This window comes from Spea bombifrons, chromosome 4 (genome assembly GCF_027358695.1).
Source record: "Spea bombifrons isolate aSpeBom1 chromosome 4, aSpeBom1.2.pri, whole genome shotgun sequence".
Classification (NCBI taxonomy): Eukaryota; Metazoa; Chordata; class Amphibia; order Anura; family Pelobatidae; genus Spea; species Spea bombifrons.
In genome coordinates, this window is record NC_071090.1 from 55245249 (window position 1) to 55264050 (window position 18802).

The window sequence follows — 18802 nt, forward strand, 5'->3', positions numbered from 1 at the left end:
ACTGTATGTTTTGCCAGGAAGCCAAATGACGTGACCTGGAGTGTTCTTTCTGTGAATGATTGCCGTTTTGCATCCAAGCTGTAACATTCATTTACTGGTTTGCACTTTGCAGTCAGCATTAGCCAACTAAAGAAAGGATGTCAAAAGCACTGCTTATTTTATATAGTCGGCTTCTAAACGTCAAATACTAGACAATGGAAATAAAATAACAGACTATTTATTCTAGTTGGACATGATTGTTGCAAGCATATTTTTGGGGGAGACGTAACGCCTTGCCAACACAAGACTATCCTTAGCTTGCAAATATTTAAGTATATAATTGAGTACATAACTAGCACAAAACACTTGGATAATAACTATATAGCATAAAAATGTATAGAGAAAGGCATATAAAACAATAACATGCTTCTTTGTTATACCCTAAGAGAAAGGATGCGGTCCTGTTAAGTAGTAAGAGATTACATCTGAGATCTCTTGTCCTGTTCATATGGAGTCTCACCACAGGAGAGTGGATTAAATCCTTTCCTAATGTAATTTCCTCCTTTTTAACAATGTGCACAGACGTGTCAATAAGAAAAACATTGTGCCGCCTTACAGAAGGTGGGTAATATAGTATGCCAGGCTGGAGGGTAAATCAATTCCTAAATGTAAAACACTCAAAGACACAGCACTTGTCATCTTCATTTCTTCCGTGACTACAAACATATGGGCTTTCAAATATTACGCACCAATATAGCAGTACAACACAGAATGTTCTCAAGATACAAGGCAGAATGAAAATAATTGAAAATCTGTTCGGCACAAGTGGAGCTGGTAAAAAAGAAACCAACTCTACAGTGACTGTACGAGACGCGGATTAAAATGTCGGCTGTGGTTTAGTAAATACCCAGCAGTGCGAGCAGAGCTTTTGCTTTATAGGTAGATTAATGTATTGTTTTCCTTTTTTTATTTGACAAGACGCTGTTCAAATGACTGTGTTACGCTATTATCGTTCAATAATATAGAATAACACCGATAATTAAAGTCTGCACCTATTTGCATGCAGTTTGATGCACTGGAGTGCTTGGAGAATGGACTCCAATATGCAATGAAAAAGGAACACTCTAGTTATCACATACACTTTAATGCATATAACAGCTGTGCTGTCACTTGAAAATGTTGTGGTGTCCCCTTGCAAATGCACATTTGCCCCTCTGCCTGCTCCCCAGTATTTTTTATATGCAGAAAAGATGTGTTCGGTAAAACCCATCACCATGCATATGATATGCTTATCACTAGTCAGCTACAGCACTGGCTTGGGAACATCGTTCCATTCGGACCACTGTGCCCCTGTACGGAAAGTGATCCTATTTTTTTTCTCATGGGAACACTTTCCTGCCACCTCCTGCCTCAAGCACCGGAAACACCTTGGACCATATTAGAATGGATATTAAAGTACTCTCAAAGCACTTTAAAGACACATTCTTCTTTGTTTAGATTGTCAAAGACAGTAAATATACATTTTAACATGCAATCCTCAACTTATTTAAGAAGAAGAAGAAGCTGTAGAGCGGGGAAAGAGGCAATTGCATACGGGAGGTTTCTGCGGAATACCACAAAACTTTAGAGGAGCCATCATATGCATTCAAGTGTATACGACGGGTAGTGTGTCACGTTAAGTCCTGGATTCATCCTTAGATATTAAATGTGGAAGTTAAACCCATGTGTACCTATTTTTACATGTTTATTGTAAGTTTGTTGCCACATCTGGCTGTGGGGCTAGTTAGGCAACCATTTTACGGGTGTATCTACTATGGACACAGGGGAAAACCCACATGGAGGGTTGACCACTACATGTTTTGAAGCACCAAAAATAAATGATAGAATCCTTAATCTAATCTTCGTTAAGACATGTAAACGCAACATAGCCCAAAACGCGTTGACTTGACTTTATATTATTAAGCTGCTACTTTAAAAGAAAAATCTAAATGGAAATGCTAGCATATTTGACTAAACAAACAAGTAAATAATACAAAAATAAGTTCATATAAATGCACTGCAGTGGTGTTCGCACATAACCATCACCGCTGGAAGCGTGTTCATCTGTAAGTGTATGTGCAGGCGTAGAGCAGGGATACCATAATGACCACCTTTGCACTCAACAATCTGCCACTCACAGTTAATATGTCAAATCATCAGCTAAAGATTCTCTCCATATCAAGGGCTAAGTATTTACAGAGGAAAAATAATGACGGAAAGAAAACATGGTCCTTTAATATGGATATTTCATTGACTTGTATTTTCACAAACAGAACGATGTGTATCGCTAGAAATGTATCTAGACAGTTAAATGTTTAAGTGCTCATGCTCTACAGAAAATGGAGCAATTTATATTGTCTGGGTAACAGCAGTCATCTTATCCTCATAAAATGTATCTGACTGCTCCAAACCACTTTAAAAGAGAAATTTGTTTTATAGTTTATTCCTACCACACAGAGCCCCTGTAAGGGCATGCATTATTTTCCTGAGAAGGAAGAAAAAAAAAAGAGAGGAGGAAAGGCTCGGGTTGATTGTGTGAGACCTCTGTATTTATTCACACTTATTGTGCATGACTGTAGACTGGTAAATCATATTAGCGGCCTCTCTCTCCAGCAAGCTGCTACTTGCTTTCCAGCCCTGCGAAGGTTCAACAAATCAACAGGAGCGCGGAAAACAGAACATCAGTCTAATCTAGTGTTTAAGGTGAAGTTTTCAAACCCAATCTAAGAGAATCTTTAGCGCAACCAACAAGCTGAAGGGCTCAGAAGGTGGTATTGACAATGAAATAGGGCTGAAATATTGAGAAACACATTGCTTGTACATTTTAATAACCAGCAGGTCAACAAGGACACAGCTCCCTCAGTTGCCACCAACTACGGAAATTGCCACACCAAGACCACAAGCGCTCTCAGCTCATCAGTTTTCTTAAACAGTTCATCAGCTTTCTTAAATGCCCTAAACCTCCTTGGTGGACCTTTAGTCTTGAATTAACAAATCAAAGCAATGAAAGAGGGTGCAGTCTGAATGGCTAGCATTGATCCCCAACTGTGCTCAGCACTGCAACAGGCACTGAAAAACTCTCTCTCTATTGTGACTAGAAATTGACAAACCTCCTCTCCTAAAGTACCGCAGCTGAGCCAGGCTGGATCCATACAGCTGTAAAGGGCACCACTCTCAGGACATCAGAGCATCAACAATAGAACAAGCATGAGCTCTTTGTCAGTTCCAGACTCTGCAATTTTCTAACAAGGATTGCAGTTGTTTGCTCGGCAGTGCTAGTTAAAAGAGATTTAGTAACAGACCATGGTTTTTGTGGACATAAAAGAAGAAAAAAAAAAACTGTTGAGGAATTTCACTGCTCAGTTGGCCGAGACACAAATTAATTCAATATTTAACTTATCATTATTGCACTGCTGTACTATTTTCAGAGTTGGATTCCTCTCTCGCTAAAACCCCAGGAGTTTTACAAAAAGATGAAAATGACTTAATTCTAAAGAATCTTCTGATTTATAACTTGGTGTGTAAATGAAAGCTACATTGCAGAACATTCACGTTAATACGACTTTTAAAAAGTGAATGCTTAACACAAGGACACAGTTCTGTACCAAAAAATAAATTGCATTATACAGAAAAAGAGGGTTTACTTGTGCATTTGCATAAAAAAGATAAGGTTGCATTAGTAATTAGTTATTGAGGTGATGTTATCTCAAATCCTGCTTTGTTCAGCCAACTTTCCATAAACTGTGGTTAATTAGAATATGTTGACTTTATTGGGATTTAGTAAAAATAAAAGCACAGCAGAGTTTATACAATTTTATGATGTTTAAACAGACAAATCTAGACTAAGATTTTAGAAGTAAAATAGAGTAAAATAAGAGAAATTAAAAAGAATGCCTCCAACACAAAACCCCAAAAAGCAATATTTACATATGCATACATACACACAAACACACATTGTGGGGGTACAGTTAAGAGGACATCTGAAGCGTCTGTCACAGGAATGCAAGGTACGGTGCAGTCTCTAAATTAGGGATTGCCATGAAAAAAACGGATGAGTGGTAACCCTAGACGTGAAAGCTACACCTCACCTATAATAACAAATAAAAACCAACAAAAAATAGTGCACAGAAATATTAAGCACAAGGTATGTTGCAGAAAGTGAAATTGTGTGGACTTGCATGGTTAAAAGGAGCAGTACACATCTTCTGCTGCAATCATATCCAAGACCACTAAATGCTGCATTTGCTACCAGTAGGTTATGGTTGGTATACCTGCTGTGGAATGCAGGTGACTCAGTTAACTATCTTTAAGTAATAAGTCAATGTCTCTAGGGGACCAGTAACAGAGCCATCTGGTTAATCACTACATAGAAACCTCGATGGACTGTTAAAGGGTTAATATTTCAAGAGTCTCAGGGTCAGCTCATCTAGAATGTCCTCCGGTATGGTAATAAGAATACAATGCTACTTCTCAGCAATGATACATCTAGAATGCCCTACAAATACTGGTTATGTATATAGCAGCACAAACTGCAGGACATAATCTTTCAGGAATAGGTTGCAGAGAAACAGGAATATCACTTGACTTCAACTAAATAAAGCACGTTTACCATGTCGGTAAATATATATATCTCCATTCATTTTCCTGCTCATCAGGCTCATGTGAGCCTTTGGCATTGTGTGGTCTCCTTCAGCCAGACACCGTGTTACCTTTATATTTGAAGACAGAATCGTTATCGCTTGCGTTGTGTGTGTGTGTGTGTGTGTAGACCTACGTTGAGAATGTCTTCTGCACCCCTCCAAGAAAAGCACCTTGAATATATCTCAGAGTGGGGATTGATCTATTGTATGCGGTTTATTGTGAGCCAGAAATAGGCTCTTATCAGATATTGCCAGATTTTCCTATACTGGACCAAGACATCCAGTGCACATCCATACGTGGGGGTTATACCACCCAGGCACATTAAACCGGAGCTGATTTACAAGCTCAAAATATTGCAAGCGTCTTTCTTTTTCTCTTTTATTTAAGATAAAATATCTAAGAAACATACTACACTACAGTATATTGTGTCTCCTTGCCCTTTTGTCATTACACATTTATCCACTACTAACTGGATTTGAGAATTTCTTCAAGGTGCTGTGCTGTTCCCTCCCTCCTACTTTTATTTCCCTATTATCTATGTAACGCTCAACGATGTTTGTTTTCTAAAGAAAAAAAAAACCCTTGCATTATTGAAGGCAAGCTGAAAAGCTGCGCTGCAAATCAAATGTGAGCAACATCAGGCTTCTGAATTTCTATTCTACTTCTTGGGTCTTTTAAATGGTTTTGTATGGCAGAGACTTTTTTTCTTGATTAGTCACAGCTAATTAGTGCTCTGGCTTAGACAAGTAATCAGAAATGTCAGAGCTGTAAGGCTACATCTCCCTAATCCTTTGATAATAATTTAGCCTCCTGGGAGGGCCTCAAGCTGTGGTAAATAGTGGCTGACAATAAGGCAAAATTAGGTGGGCAGTAGCCCATTAGAACAGAAAAATAAGAAGCACTACCAAAACCTGCTGAGAGCCAACAGGCTACTAACTATACTGCCAGATGAGGTGCCTGTTTAAGCCTGTGTTGTTAATTAGCAGATTCTACAAGACCTGCCACACATGTCCAGGTGCATCATACAAAGATGTGTGTTTCTGAACCTCTGCCAAATGATAATTCTGCGCACTGATCACATTTCAAGGTTCTTATTGACAAATGCACATACTTCTTCCCCATCACTCTAAGTTATCAAAGAAGTGAGACAATGAATAAGCACATATATAATGACTTGTTGAATTCCTTTTTTTGGGAAATTAGGTACGCTTCTATCATATTACATGAGATCATAATCCACAAACACCTATAGGTGAAATTATGCCTTTACACGGCACCACCCACAAGGAAGATCCTGGCATGTGAACAGCCTGGATAAACATAAAAAGCAGGACCGCACATGCCAGTCACGTAGAACAAAGTTTCAATATTATATGCTGTCAACTCTTTTTTTTTTTTAAAAAAAAAAAAAAAAAAAATCAGCATAGTATATTTTTACAGCAATTTCTTTAAAAAAAAAGTTTCTTAGAAAAGAAAAAGAAAAAGAAAAAAAATGACTACAATAGAAATATTTAGATTGAAAAGTGATACATTTTATTTTGGGTCAATGAATCCAGAACTAAATCAAAGAGAAATAGAGAGGTGTCTCAGACCTGTCATATTTAATTATATGTATGCCAACAGGCTAGACAGAGGAAAGAGAAAACAAGGAGCAGAACAGGGTCTGTCTTACGACCAGACATCACAGGCAGTTGCTTGGGGTGCCTGGCAGGAGCATGTCCCTCCGAGGGAGACAGGTCTGAAGTGGTGGCATCCACTTGATTTCACTACTAGGATAGGATCACAGTCTTGTGACCCAAGCCACCATGTCATTCTTTCTTTCCCTGATGCCCTTCCTTCCCAAGAGCTCACAGTGGTTTTGTTTCATAGTGTTCTACAACAATGTCTAGATACAATAGCAAGACAAGGCAGAACATATGTTTATGAATGAAACTATTTTTGCACAATGATTGTGCACATATAAAGCTATCTAAAACCTCCCAAGAACTGAAAGAATATTTTTCCATGGGGTGGCATATGGTCTCAGACAAGAGTAGACATCACTGAACAAGGTGACAAAGAACTACCTGAATATAATCATTCAAATGTGGCATTTGGACAACACAACCAATAAACAAAAGAGGGATTGCTTGTTGACACATATGAACAGCAGTAAGCGTGTTTTACCAAGTGGCCCTAGGGTGGGTTTAAGACAGCCAATGGGGACGAGTTTGTTCTTTAAATGGCTAATTACTTGTTTCATCTTATGCTATGGGGAAGGGTGACCAGTCATGTGAAGCTTTGGAGGAGGGTGACAAACCAAAGTATCTACTTGCTCCATCATTCTAAGGGGATCAGCACAGGCGGCCTGGTTTAACCTTCATTGTATGCAGCTGCCCTGATAAATAGGAGTGCTTTCCTGCCATTGTTTTACTGTGCACTAAAAGCGCCAGCTGGACAGATAGCGTTCAAACCCCATGAAGGGCATAAAAACGTGTGTAACATTATCCCGTTTACATCTACTGGGTAAAAAGCAGCAAGTTTCACAAACCGTGAACAGACACCTATATTACAGTGGGCATGCAGATGATGCATAATAAGATAAAATGTATAGGTTGAGAATACTACTAAAAATGCAAATCCCCGATCTAATATAGGATTACCTGTAAATGGAAATTATCAGCGCAAAGCATATCATGTCACAGCGTTGACCTTTTTGGATTGTTATATCTCCAGAAAAACAAATGTAAACTCATTTGAGCAGGGCCCTCCTCCCGTTTCTGTATGTCAGAACATATGTTATATTCTATAATGATGTACAAATGGTTATGCTGACTCTGATGGCACTATATAAAATAATAAACAAAAATGTTTTTTTTTTTTAAACTTGGTCTTGTATTAACGTGCTTTCCAGATATAGGCATTCTTTTCTTCCTGCAGTGGTCTATTCCCTGTACGCAGAGCATTTAGCCTGGCATTCTATCCCTGTAAGCATCAAGGTGACAGGTTAGCAGGAGCACGCCTGGCTTGGTGTCTATGCAGCACTTGATAGGTCCTATGACAGCTGTCGTATCGAGGCAGAGACCATACTTTGTGGGTTTTTGTGTCATATGGCGGTGTACTGACACTAAATGTTGCGTTCCTGAATATTTTTCTCACTTTTCAGAAATGTTTCACACTTCCCTATTTACGACACGAGAATAAAAAAAAGTTCTCACATTTAAAATACATTGCTTTGCCTTGTTTGTGTTAGCGTCTCCGCCAGCTGGACTGTCTGCACACTATGACTGCTATCAGACTAAGCATATCTGGAAACTGCCATAAATAACAGGAACACTGCTAAAGATGTATCTGAAGAATTATTAATTCCATTTTAACCTTACTATAAATCCCATTTAACAGAACAGTGTGATGCCATACTGAATGTCTAACTTTTAAAGTTAAAAATCCTGTATTTGCTCGATTATACGACCAGCTTTTATTCAGAAAAAAATATGTTGAAGAAACTTCCATGTTTTAGGGGTCATGTTTTGTTCAGACCTCAGTCACAGCAGACTAAGGCACTCACGACTGTCATCTCAATCTTCTCAGCCAACCGCTTCCATGCCACTGTCAACTTTTCCACAGCTCTGCTTCTTCTCTTGCCTTTTGTTTTTCTTCTTTTTCTTTCCCCGATTTTCCCCCTCCAATATCAGCCAATTATCCACATACTTTCCCAAAAGGGCGGCGCCCCTGTGAACACCTTCTCCCGATTGGAGGAACGGGGAGAGGCTGTACCGGTAGTGCACGTCGTGGCTCAGCCCTTTTGCGGAAGTACTCAGAGACCAGAATATTGAAGACAGATCTGCGGAGAGAGGGGTGCAGAAGCGCTTCTTTCTCTGCAAATCCGTCTGGACTCTTGGAGTACTTCAGAAAAAGGTGCATAGCAACGAGACAGCCTCCCCCTGTTCCTTCAATCAGGCAAGAGGGTGTGTGCGGAAGCTCTGTCCTTTTGCAGAAAAACAGGCTACTATGTGAGTCAATACCAGAGAAAACAAAGAAGCCGTGGAAAAGGAGACAGTAACGCAAAAGCTGTAGGCAGAGTAGGCAGGGGACATTGACAAAGTAAGAGAGTGTAAGAGGGAGACAGAGAAAGAGTAACAAAAGTGGTTTTGATTTTTTCCCCCAATAGGATCATCTGACTTTAACATGCAAATACAAAAGGTGCTTCTTTCTAGACGATTCTGTCATGTGGTAGGGAGTAGGAAACTCACCCATAATGGAGTCTGTCTATGTAAATACTCCTGCTGCAGGGGAGGGAGCTCATGCACCAAGTGGACCCCTGTCTGGGTTCACACATCACCCAGAACAAGTATTGCATTTCTACTGTGACGTGTAGTCAAATACAGAACTTACACTGCGCCAAGTAGGCAGCAGAACAGGGCCCTGTGGATAATGCCCCTCTTGCTCAGTTGTTAATTCACCCCTGCTTTACTGTATTGCTTAGTTCTGGGCAAACTCAACTTTCAGGAGCTGTTTAATGTGGACATTCTACAGTCAGCAAGACTAAAACAGTAAGGTGTAGCAGTGATTTGAAGTATAAAAGAGGAGTGATTTCTCACACACACATACACCAGCTTCCTCGAATACGAGTTAAGAAAATTCAAGAATCTGACAAACACCTTTATTAGACTCTAAAAATAGATTCCATCTAGTGAAAGATCACAGCATCCACTGGGTCATGCTAAAAGATCAAGTAGCGACACATCTGTTCAGTTCATTATGATTATCTCTAGATTAGTTAAAATTGAGTTATGCAGCATTATATTAATGTGTGGGTATGTACTCAATAATTGTATTTAAATTAGCGTATACTTAATGTAATATTGCCAATATAGTAATAGTTAAATAGTCCTGTTACCCATGGCAACACCACACTACAAGTAGAATTTTCTTTCTTCTAATATTCCTGTACACGTGAAAGGATAGAGAATAGGCAATTATGCACAAATACGACAGTACTACAGTATTGATATTTCAATCAAATTTTACCATGCTGGAAATGGGTAGCTACTTACATCAAACAGCTTTTCTGTGTACATTTCCTCATTGACCTTTTCCCGTAAAATATCCTGATTTTGGCGTACAAATGCTATGTATGTGTCAGCAAGGTCTAGTCCTGGTTTCTGTAGGTAAAAAAATAATAAAAAGGTTCAGTAAAAGCTCAACTGAACATTTAATGGGTCTGTACACATCCAAAGCTGGATAATACAAATGAAACTGCAATAAAAGCAAAACACGTTGAACCTAAACAAAAGTGGTAAGAGGAATCTGTGAACATCGTTACATAATACAGAGTGCCCTTGGCTATTAATGGTACAATTTACTTTGTACGGGAAACATAATACAAATAGGTACATGTAATTACTACACATTACTCGGGGCAAAAAAATTATCTGCCTTTTAACTACCCTTGTTTATTAAAATTGTGCATGGTATAGAAAGCAAAGAGGAGCTTTGTTAAGACCGTAATTCTTTTATTTTTAAGCAAGGAAAAAAATGAATGTCAAATATTACTGTAAGGACATTATTATTACATTATTACTATTAAAGTACCACTACCGGCAAGCAGAAACAGAAACCTTTGAATCCTGTGAGGTTTAAGGAAAGGTACAGGATTTGTCCTGAACGGGAAATACCTGCATCTTCAAGCAAGCAAGAAGAATGGCTGCCGATAGCTTAAGCCCACACGACCATATGCACATACTGTAATAACACCTCCAAATCCAATAAATAAAAGCCTTGATGATCTTTAAGCGGGCAATTGAGATTACAGATCAGCTATCAATTACCACAAGAAAGACAAACCCACAAACGGTTAACTATTTGGAGCAGGAATAGAACCTTGTGACGTGTGTGTCTCAAGGAGATAATTCACCTTTCATGTCTACAACTTGCAATGCAAACACAAAAAAGAAGACCCAGTTTATATAAAGGTAAAAAAATAAGTGTTCAGATATTGTTTAGTTATGTGATTCATTTAGAATTTGGCAGATAAAGCCTTGTTGCCCTGGTGCTTAAAGTGTGCCACTTCCCTACTCAGTTAAAGGCAGCTGGCCAATCACAAACTAATATATGACAGTGGCATAACAGTATTTTTGCATACAGATATAACCGGTTTGAAGTCAACTGAATGTCTTTATAAAATACACTCTAATTTGACAAGTCTTTTTCAAGCCTGGACTGGACGCACTTGGTAGGCCTCCAACGTTCAAATATAAAAGTAAAGATCCTGTTATTTAAGTGTTTCTACAATGTCTACATTTTTTGGAATTCCTGAAATGATGATAATGCCACTCTTCTCAATTCATGCCTCAGAATAAAACACAAATGAGAATAACACGCTTGAGGGTATCACCTCATAACCTTTCCTCAATCTACCATAAAACATTGGCCATTTGCACCTAGTCTTTGAAAACGAACTGTAACAAGAGAGTGAAATTCACTGTTTTTGTGGGTATATTGCATGTTTATTAATTTTTTTATATAGTTTAATAATAAAACAAAGACTAGACCATAATTATCAGCTGGCTTGACTTAACAGATGAACCTTAAATTGAAAAACTAAATCAATATAGCAGATTCAGTCACTATGCCAACTGGTTTCATGTATTGGTCGTATATGACACATCATAATTTAATGCTATTTAACTTATAAACACATTTAGGTTTCAAAATACAGATCATTCCGATATATTAATATAGATGCATATACCAACCTAAAACTTGGATGTATTCCACATTAAAATGATCTGCCTTCCCAAAAATAAACATATGGTAAGATGATAGCATGCAAACATATTTACACAAAGACTGAAAGACAGGAATCATTAAAATCCACCGGTAACGTTATAGCAAATGCAACAGCTGGTGAGATTTATCAATTAGAATTATAGTTCTCTGAACATTTTTGATTAGGTCAATTAGATGTTAATCTTCTTTGCTTTATGCATGTTCTCCACAAATGTGTTTTGGTTAAATGAGCTAAAATGTAAGTAATAAAGTTTGCTAGAAGAATGACAAATATCAGACAATTTCCCCTTTATTGCGACGCTTATCAATATCTCAACTTCAAGAGGTCCATTCCCAAACGATGACAGTTCTTTCATTAAAAGCATCTCCCACCATTCCAAAATTCTACATACATTAAATAAGCTTATGTAAAAGTGTGCACATATTCTATAGGTATACTATGGGAGCAGCCACATTAATATCCTGTTATCAGGGTTAGGCATCATCATGCCTTCCCATTAAGTTAACTCTTATTTAAGCTTTTGATTGTAGTTGATTACTTCGGTCAGCAAAGGTAGGGGTTGGAAGAGAAATAGGGAGAAACTTTTATGACAAGAAAGCAATTGGCAACGGAAGTTTAACTTTTTGATGCAGATGTCAACTTCAAAAGTAAGAGCCCTTGAGCTTAAGCTAAATTTCGCCCAATTTTTTTTTATAGAAACTGAATAAAGTACAAGGATGAGGTAGTAAATGAAGTATGCATAGTTTCCTTTTTAAATTCTTTGATACTATACTTTTAGAAACTCAGGAATGAGAGATCTCAGTGGAGTGGTATGGGGTTGCCAACAGGCTCAGAAGAGGGTAAGCTACCATAAAAGTAGGAGTAGGGCAAACAATGTTTATAGTGGCTTTAGATATAATTCTGAAAATATTGAAAGAATCTCTCAGTCAAAAAATGCTTAGTTTAAATTGTTGGTGAAGCGGATAACCTTATACCCAAATGGGAATGAAGGAAGGTATAATACATACACACACACACTGTGTATGGCTAGCCTGTCCCCTGCTGAAGTAGCACTGCCTGCCGCTTCCCTGTCTCATATATGAAGACCACGGCAACACTAGCCGTTTAAAGGGGTCTGTGGCCCTGACGGGAGACCAGGGGCTGAAGCACACTGGACAGTGAAGAACGGTAGTGTAGCACATGTTTTGTTTTAGTTATGGACTACATTGATCTTTCAATGAAAAGAAAAAAAAATATCCTGTGCTCTGATATCTTTTTAAGACCGAAAAGATCAGATTAATGGGTTAAAACCGTCTGGCACATCCATAACCTAGAAAAAAAACCCTTTTAGTAGATTCTATTACGGCAAATATTTAAGACATTTGTTTTTTCTTTTTTATCTGGGCAGACAGATTTGCTAACAAACTATGGCACTGTGCCAACCTGCTACGCTTATCCATAATATGTTGCTAAATCACTTCAAAGCGTAGCCGTTTTTATTTTTAAGCGTTAATACATAGATTAACTTCGCCTAACCTGTCCGTGGGTTCAAGTGCTCATTAGTCTGCAGCCAACTACTTGAATTCTCCCTGTAAAACACTAGGTCCTCTTCCAGTTTAACCGATGTTCTATTTGTTTCATAAAAAAAGTATTAGCAGATAAAACAGATTGACTCATTCACAGACCATTTCAGGGCACTGAAGCATGAAAGCTTAAGCACATTAGGAAATCAAACATAGCCAGGATCTATTATGTCACTGGTTACACAAGTAGCTGGATACAGAAGAACAATCTTTAATAAGGGTGTAGACCAAAGTTAATCACTAGTTAACCTGGCATCAAGGGCACGCAGTTTGAAAGAAGCAGACAACAAATTCCTAGTTAATTATATGCTGTAAATGCTCTTACTTCCTGCTGTTGCACCTAATCCCACAGGTGCATGTTCCCTGGGTTAGAAATCAATACTAGGAAGGGCAACAGACGCAGAAGAGCCAGTCCAACCTTATATCAGAGCCAACAGGAGACGAGAAAGAAAAAGTCCAATGCACGTATGGCTAAAAACAAATATGTAAATATAAAATAAATCAAATTGTGAAAATACACACCCTTGCGACAGGAAGGCCTTAACAGAGCTAGCAGATACCTTTCCACATGATTACAGCACCAGGTATATTTTGGATCCTACTGTTATCATTACCATCGAGACCCCCCCCAAAAAAAACAAAAATTAGGGTGTTGTAATAAGGGTGGAGGGACCCTAAATCATGGAGGTTACGATATAATGTATGTTTTAAGCTTTAAATAAAGATTTAAAGCTTAAAACATACATTATAAAGATTTTGTGTCAGTGCTTAGATCCTAAATAAAGCTGGGGCCTTTTCAAAACCACTGACAAAATCTTTATTTAAAGCTTAAAACATACATTATATCGTAACCTCCATGATTTAGGGTCCCTCCACCCTTATTACAACACCCTACAGAGGTTACCAACACACCCCTTACAAAATTCTGATTTAACCAACAGTTCCACCTCCCTCCGGGAACTCTCTTCAACTCGTTTCCGTGTATCCATACCCCGAGCCGTAAACTGCACTAGCACGTGGGCATCAGTACAACGGCTCCCTCTTTCCCTTTGGGAAACTGGGGAAAAGGCCCACAAAACTTCACAATAACTTCATTTTCCATACCTTGGACAAGCAACCACGAAAACTTCAGCCAAATGGCACAAATAAATCATCCATAAAACACAACCAGAACCTCACTTCCCTGCCGAGCAGAACACCAATAAAAGCACAACCGGAACCACAGTTCCCCGCAATTAACCTGTAACCTTAAAGTCTAGGGTGGATGAGAGGGTTTGTCAAACTGAAAAGGAAGGCCTCAATCCCTAGCCCTCCTTATAAAGACCCTACACGCCACACCCCCTTTTAACCCTAACCTGTATATATTCTACCCCATAGGTCAAGCATGCCCCTACAATAATCAAGTCGGGTCATGCGGCCCCTCCTATTTTGTGTGTCCAGGGCACACTATCTTGCATTAGTCAACTATAGATACGCAGCATGTATAAATCTCAATCAATTATTCAAAGGCTTGAAACTAATCAAAATGATTAGAGAGGAAGCAAGAGCATTAAATCCCCCTAAACGGACTGATTGAAGTATGTAAAAGACAGATACACAGATCCAGTGTTTATATTTTGGCCCGACATGGAGCATTTTGATGCAATGTGCTATATTTTGAGTTTGCAAAAACATTATGTTTACGATTTTTTGACTTGAAATGTTAGCACGTCTCCTCTAAACTGCTTAAATTGTGTTTTAATTAAGAGGTCTCAAGATTATACATCTTAATTTCTTGGTGGACTGCCCCAGCTGTAGTTTTTTGTAAGTGTAACACGCACCACTTACTTTGAGGAGCTTTGAAAACCTACACCGCTAATTGTTAAATGTACTGAATGGCACAATGCTTTAATATGGTTTAAATGCAGGTTACTTGAGGCCTTCAAAGTTACCCTTAAGGCATGACCAAACAATAGGGTCTATTCACTAAAAGGAGAGTGGACAGGAACGTTTACATGAGAGCTGTGGACTGTCCTGGACTGTACCGTATATTTTGAAGGTCTGACCCCAATGAGCTTCTCCTGCAGGATGAGCTGATATATATAATAAATGGTTAACACACCAAGATTTAAGGTCTCCTCATCCATTGAACAGTGTTCACCCTTGATATGGGATAGTGAAGGGAGGCAGGAACTGTCCTCCAAAACTCTCTTGCAAACGCTCACTTATCTTCAGTGGATAAACATCAACATCACTTTCCTCCTGAATGTCTGTTACAATTAGCACACACATGGGTTGCGGTGGTGTAAAGGTGATGGAAAACCTCTCTGCTTAAAATTAGGGGGGTAGCAGAGGCATTTTTAAACACTCACCGACAACCACCAGAAAAGCAAGAAAACCTGCTTTCCCAACAGTTTTGTGGCAATGCCTTTGCTACCCTCTTAATTTCAAGTGGAGGAGTTTTCAACCACCTTTACTCAACCACAACATATGTTGGGTGTGCTTCACGTACTGCTCCAAGCCTCAAGCAGTAGATCAGTATCCAACCTCATCCTCATAAGTCCCATTAAGGACGAAACAGCTGTGTCCTTCTGCAGCACGGTTTCAGGTGTTTAAATTCTGTCTAGTACATTGTACACAAGGGGTCCAGGTATAAAGTGGATATAGAGGGAAAAGCTGATCATTGTTGGCATTGTTTACTTATACCTACCTATAATCCCTTGCAGAGGTGGTGGCACCACAAGTATACTGTTGGAAAAGCAGGTCTTCTGGCTTGCCTTTTGGATGTGAATGAGCGTTTCATAATGCCTCTGTTACCCCTTGTTACATTCAGAATGCTAATGTTGGCAGAAACTTTTTTGTAGGCGTCTTCTGCACCCCAGGCAGACACCACACTTACTTATACACATTTAGGACATTTGCTGGATGTCATCCACGAAAAGTGTACTAAATAAGAAAAAAGTACTAGGACGGCAAAAGTACGCAGTTTAGGTCACAGTATCAGGTGGTAAAGACAGGGATGTCAAAAGACAGTCAACGGTGCTGTAACAGTACTGGACAATCATGTTGTATAGAGCTCATTAGAAACATATAAAAGGACTATGAAACGAAGAAAATAATACATAATTGTGGAACCAATACTCAAGTGGGTTTTACTTAGGTGAAATATATATTTCACTTTCTCCCTGTTACATGAAAACCATTAAGGAGCTGGAAACCTAAAACTTAAATTTACTATGCAGAGCCTCAACAACCATCCTTTACCTATCTCTTCATAAGATACCGTGAACAGATGCTTCTACCATCCTACATAATTATACATACATATATTGCTAAATTAGGCCATAGGATATACATATGATTTAGTCGAGTAGTGCTTGTCCATCTCTATTGTGAATTACAATAACAATCAGTGAGGGACAGAGTACGTTGGCTTATTATGTGTTTAATTGTGAAATAGACTGCAATTTGGTCAATTCAATTAACATATTCAAGAAACGTTTGGATGTCGTCTAGATATGAAATGCATACAGGATTTTCACAAAAGTAGATATGTTAATGTCGATCCAGGGTACATCCTTGGCCTCAACAAGGACTTGATTTCTATTTGACAATGACATTACTGTCTAAATGCATTTTGGCCTTCTTCTGGGTCAACTAATATGGGTTTGAAAAAACCTACCATTGCACAAATAGGCATATAACCCAGAGCCAATATTTGTATTGTTTTATTTTTATTTTTTTACTGCTCTATAGGCAATGCAATTTAATTTACAATTTGCAAACAATTAAGTTTTTTTACATGAGGTTTGTGTAAACATATGACTAGCCCCCAATGTATACGCATACAATCTTTGATGATTCGGGGAACAATTTTCAGACTGTTTACAGCAAACAGGAAAATATTTGGGTTGGTGGTGTGCGCATATCGCTAGGCAACATCCTTTTTCCTCCCAACTGGAAAAGTGCACTGAGAATAACAAGGTTACAACACTACCCACAGGGGAGCTTGAAGAGGGTGATTTTTTTTTATACATACTACCCAAGGGAAGCCTTTGCGAGCAAGAACAAAATGATCACTGCTTAAGGACCACAATTGAACACTTCCGTAAGGGTATTCTACACTTAGTTTCTAGAAAATGTGTTGCATAAAAACCGAGATCTCAGTACTTTCAATGAAAAACATTGTTGCATAAATAATTAAATTATCCATAGTTACTCAACAGCAACACATTTTGAAGCTAAATTCTAACAATTTCACTCAAACCTAATGTTGCCTGAACATGCATAGTACAGGGTACCAATTATACGATACTTTGAACCTTTTCTCCAAAAGTAACGTTTGTTATACATCATTTATAATGTGTAATAAGAGGCGGCAGCCACAGCTTCCTCTTCTCAATCGCTATCTATGCAGTTTTAATGATTATTCTGATGTTTAGTGTACGATGCCACATTCACTTTTTTTTTCTTTTAAAACCTGTTGGAATATTGACACAAATGTATAACATATCATGAGGACCAAAGCTTGTGTAGTGTCAGGTAATCCTTTGAGATGGCAAGAAAACACCAATGCCAGAGAACTACTATAAAGAAGACATATGCTCAATTAGGCAGGAAATTGCTCAGTGAGACACAAAGGAAAGGTGTCTTCTAAACCACGATGGTATTAAATACAAAAACGTTATACAATCAAATCCATTTATTCATGCAACAACACTATTTTGGAAATATTCTGGTGTATTTGTACCAGAACAAATTACAGACACATTTTATATTTACTTATGTTCTTTAGACTTGTGAATCAATAGATATCATTAAAACATATGTACAGTTTAACAGTTTTGCAGTTTAACAGAAAATTGTGCCTCCCATATATCTATACAGAGGTTATTTTGAGGAAAGCAGATAAACAAGGTACGGCACATTTCCCCAAATCCAGCGAGTTATTCACATTTTGACAGTGAGGGTGGTGCAGCATAAATCCCATCAATATATATTGAGCCTGTTGGTGGTACAGCATAACTCCCATTAATAAATATATACTGAGCCTGACAGTGGTATACCAGAACTTCCATCACCACAACCGTATAACTCCTATCATCATATAGTGATGCAGACACAGACAGTTGTACAGCATAACTCCCAATATCACATTAGTATATCATCACATTTTAATCTTATGTCTCCCCTATATTGTAATATTCTCAATATCCCCCCCCCCTTTTCTCATTATCTACCGCTCAGCACCCTTTTCTCTCCTTCACTCCCTGCCACCCGGGGGCCATGTACCCACCTTGGCGCTGCCCTGTTTCCAAGAGTAATGCCCATATTCACATACAATGATAGCAATATAAAGTGCCAAACTTTTATGTAACATGACTTACTATTTTTGCACAAAGCTGAAGTTTAAATGAATAGTAAATCCTCACAAAAATGGTCATACTATATTGTAACGGCATATAGGAATGTTAAAAGAAAAATGCAAGGGTCCATTTATATCGTTTAGCTGGTCTATTATAGGCTGGTAGATTTATTAGACGAGAAAGCAAGTGGAAAAAGCCCAAAGATTAGTTGAAGGACTAAACACGTATCCTTGTAAGAAATATTTTAAGAAATTGCTAAAATACTCTAAAGAGAATAAATCCATGTAGTTGAAAATTAGTACTGTAGATACAATTTAACTCACCACAAAAACAATTGTGGTGCTGCCGGTAGAAAAATTCAATGCAACCTCTGTATATGTCTGTCTAGCAAACAAGGGTAACATCCAAGTTTATAGCGTGCTCATGTGAAGAAAAGCTAAACATCTGGATTAATCCTTCACTAT

At 38.3% G+C, this 18802-nt stretch overlaps 1 protein-coding gene across 4 annotated transcripts in view; it reads right to left on the reverse strand.

Annotated features, from left to right (window-relative positions):
- Positions 1-18802, reverse strand: part of CADPS2 (calcium dependent secretion activator 2) — a 110637-nt gene that overhangs the window by 1903 nt on the left and 89932 nt on the right. For all 4 annotated transcript variants that reach the window (XM_053461914.1, XM_053461913.1, XM_053461912.1 and 1 more), the window contains one exon: positions 9696-9803. In XM_053461914.1, the coding sequence (XP_053317889.1) occupies positions 9696-9803 (108 nt within the window). The remainder of the gene's footprint in view (positions 1-9695; positions 9804-18802) is intronic.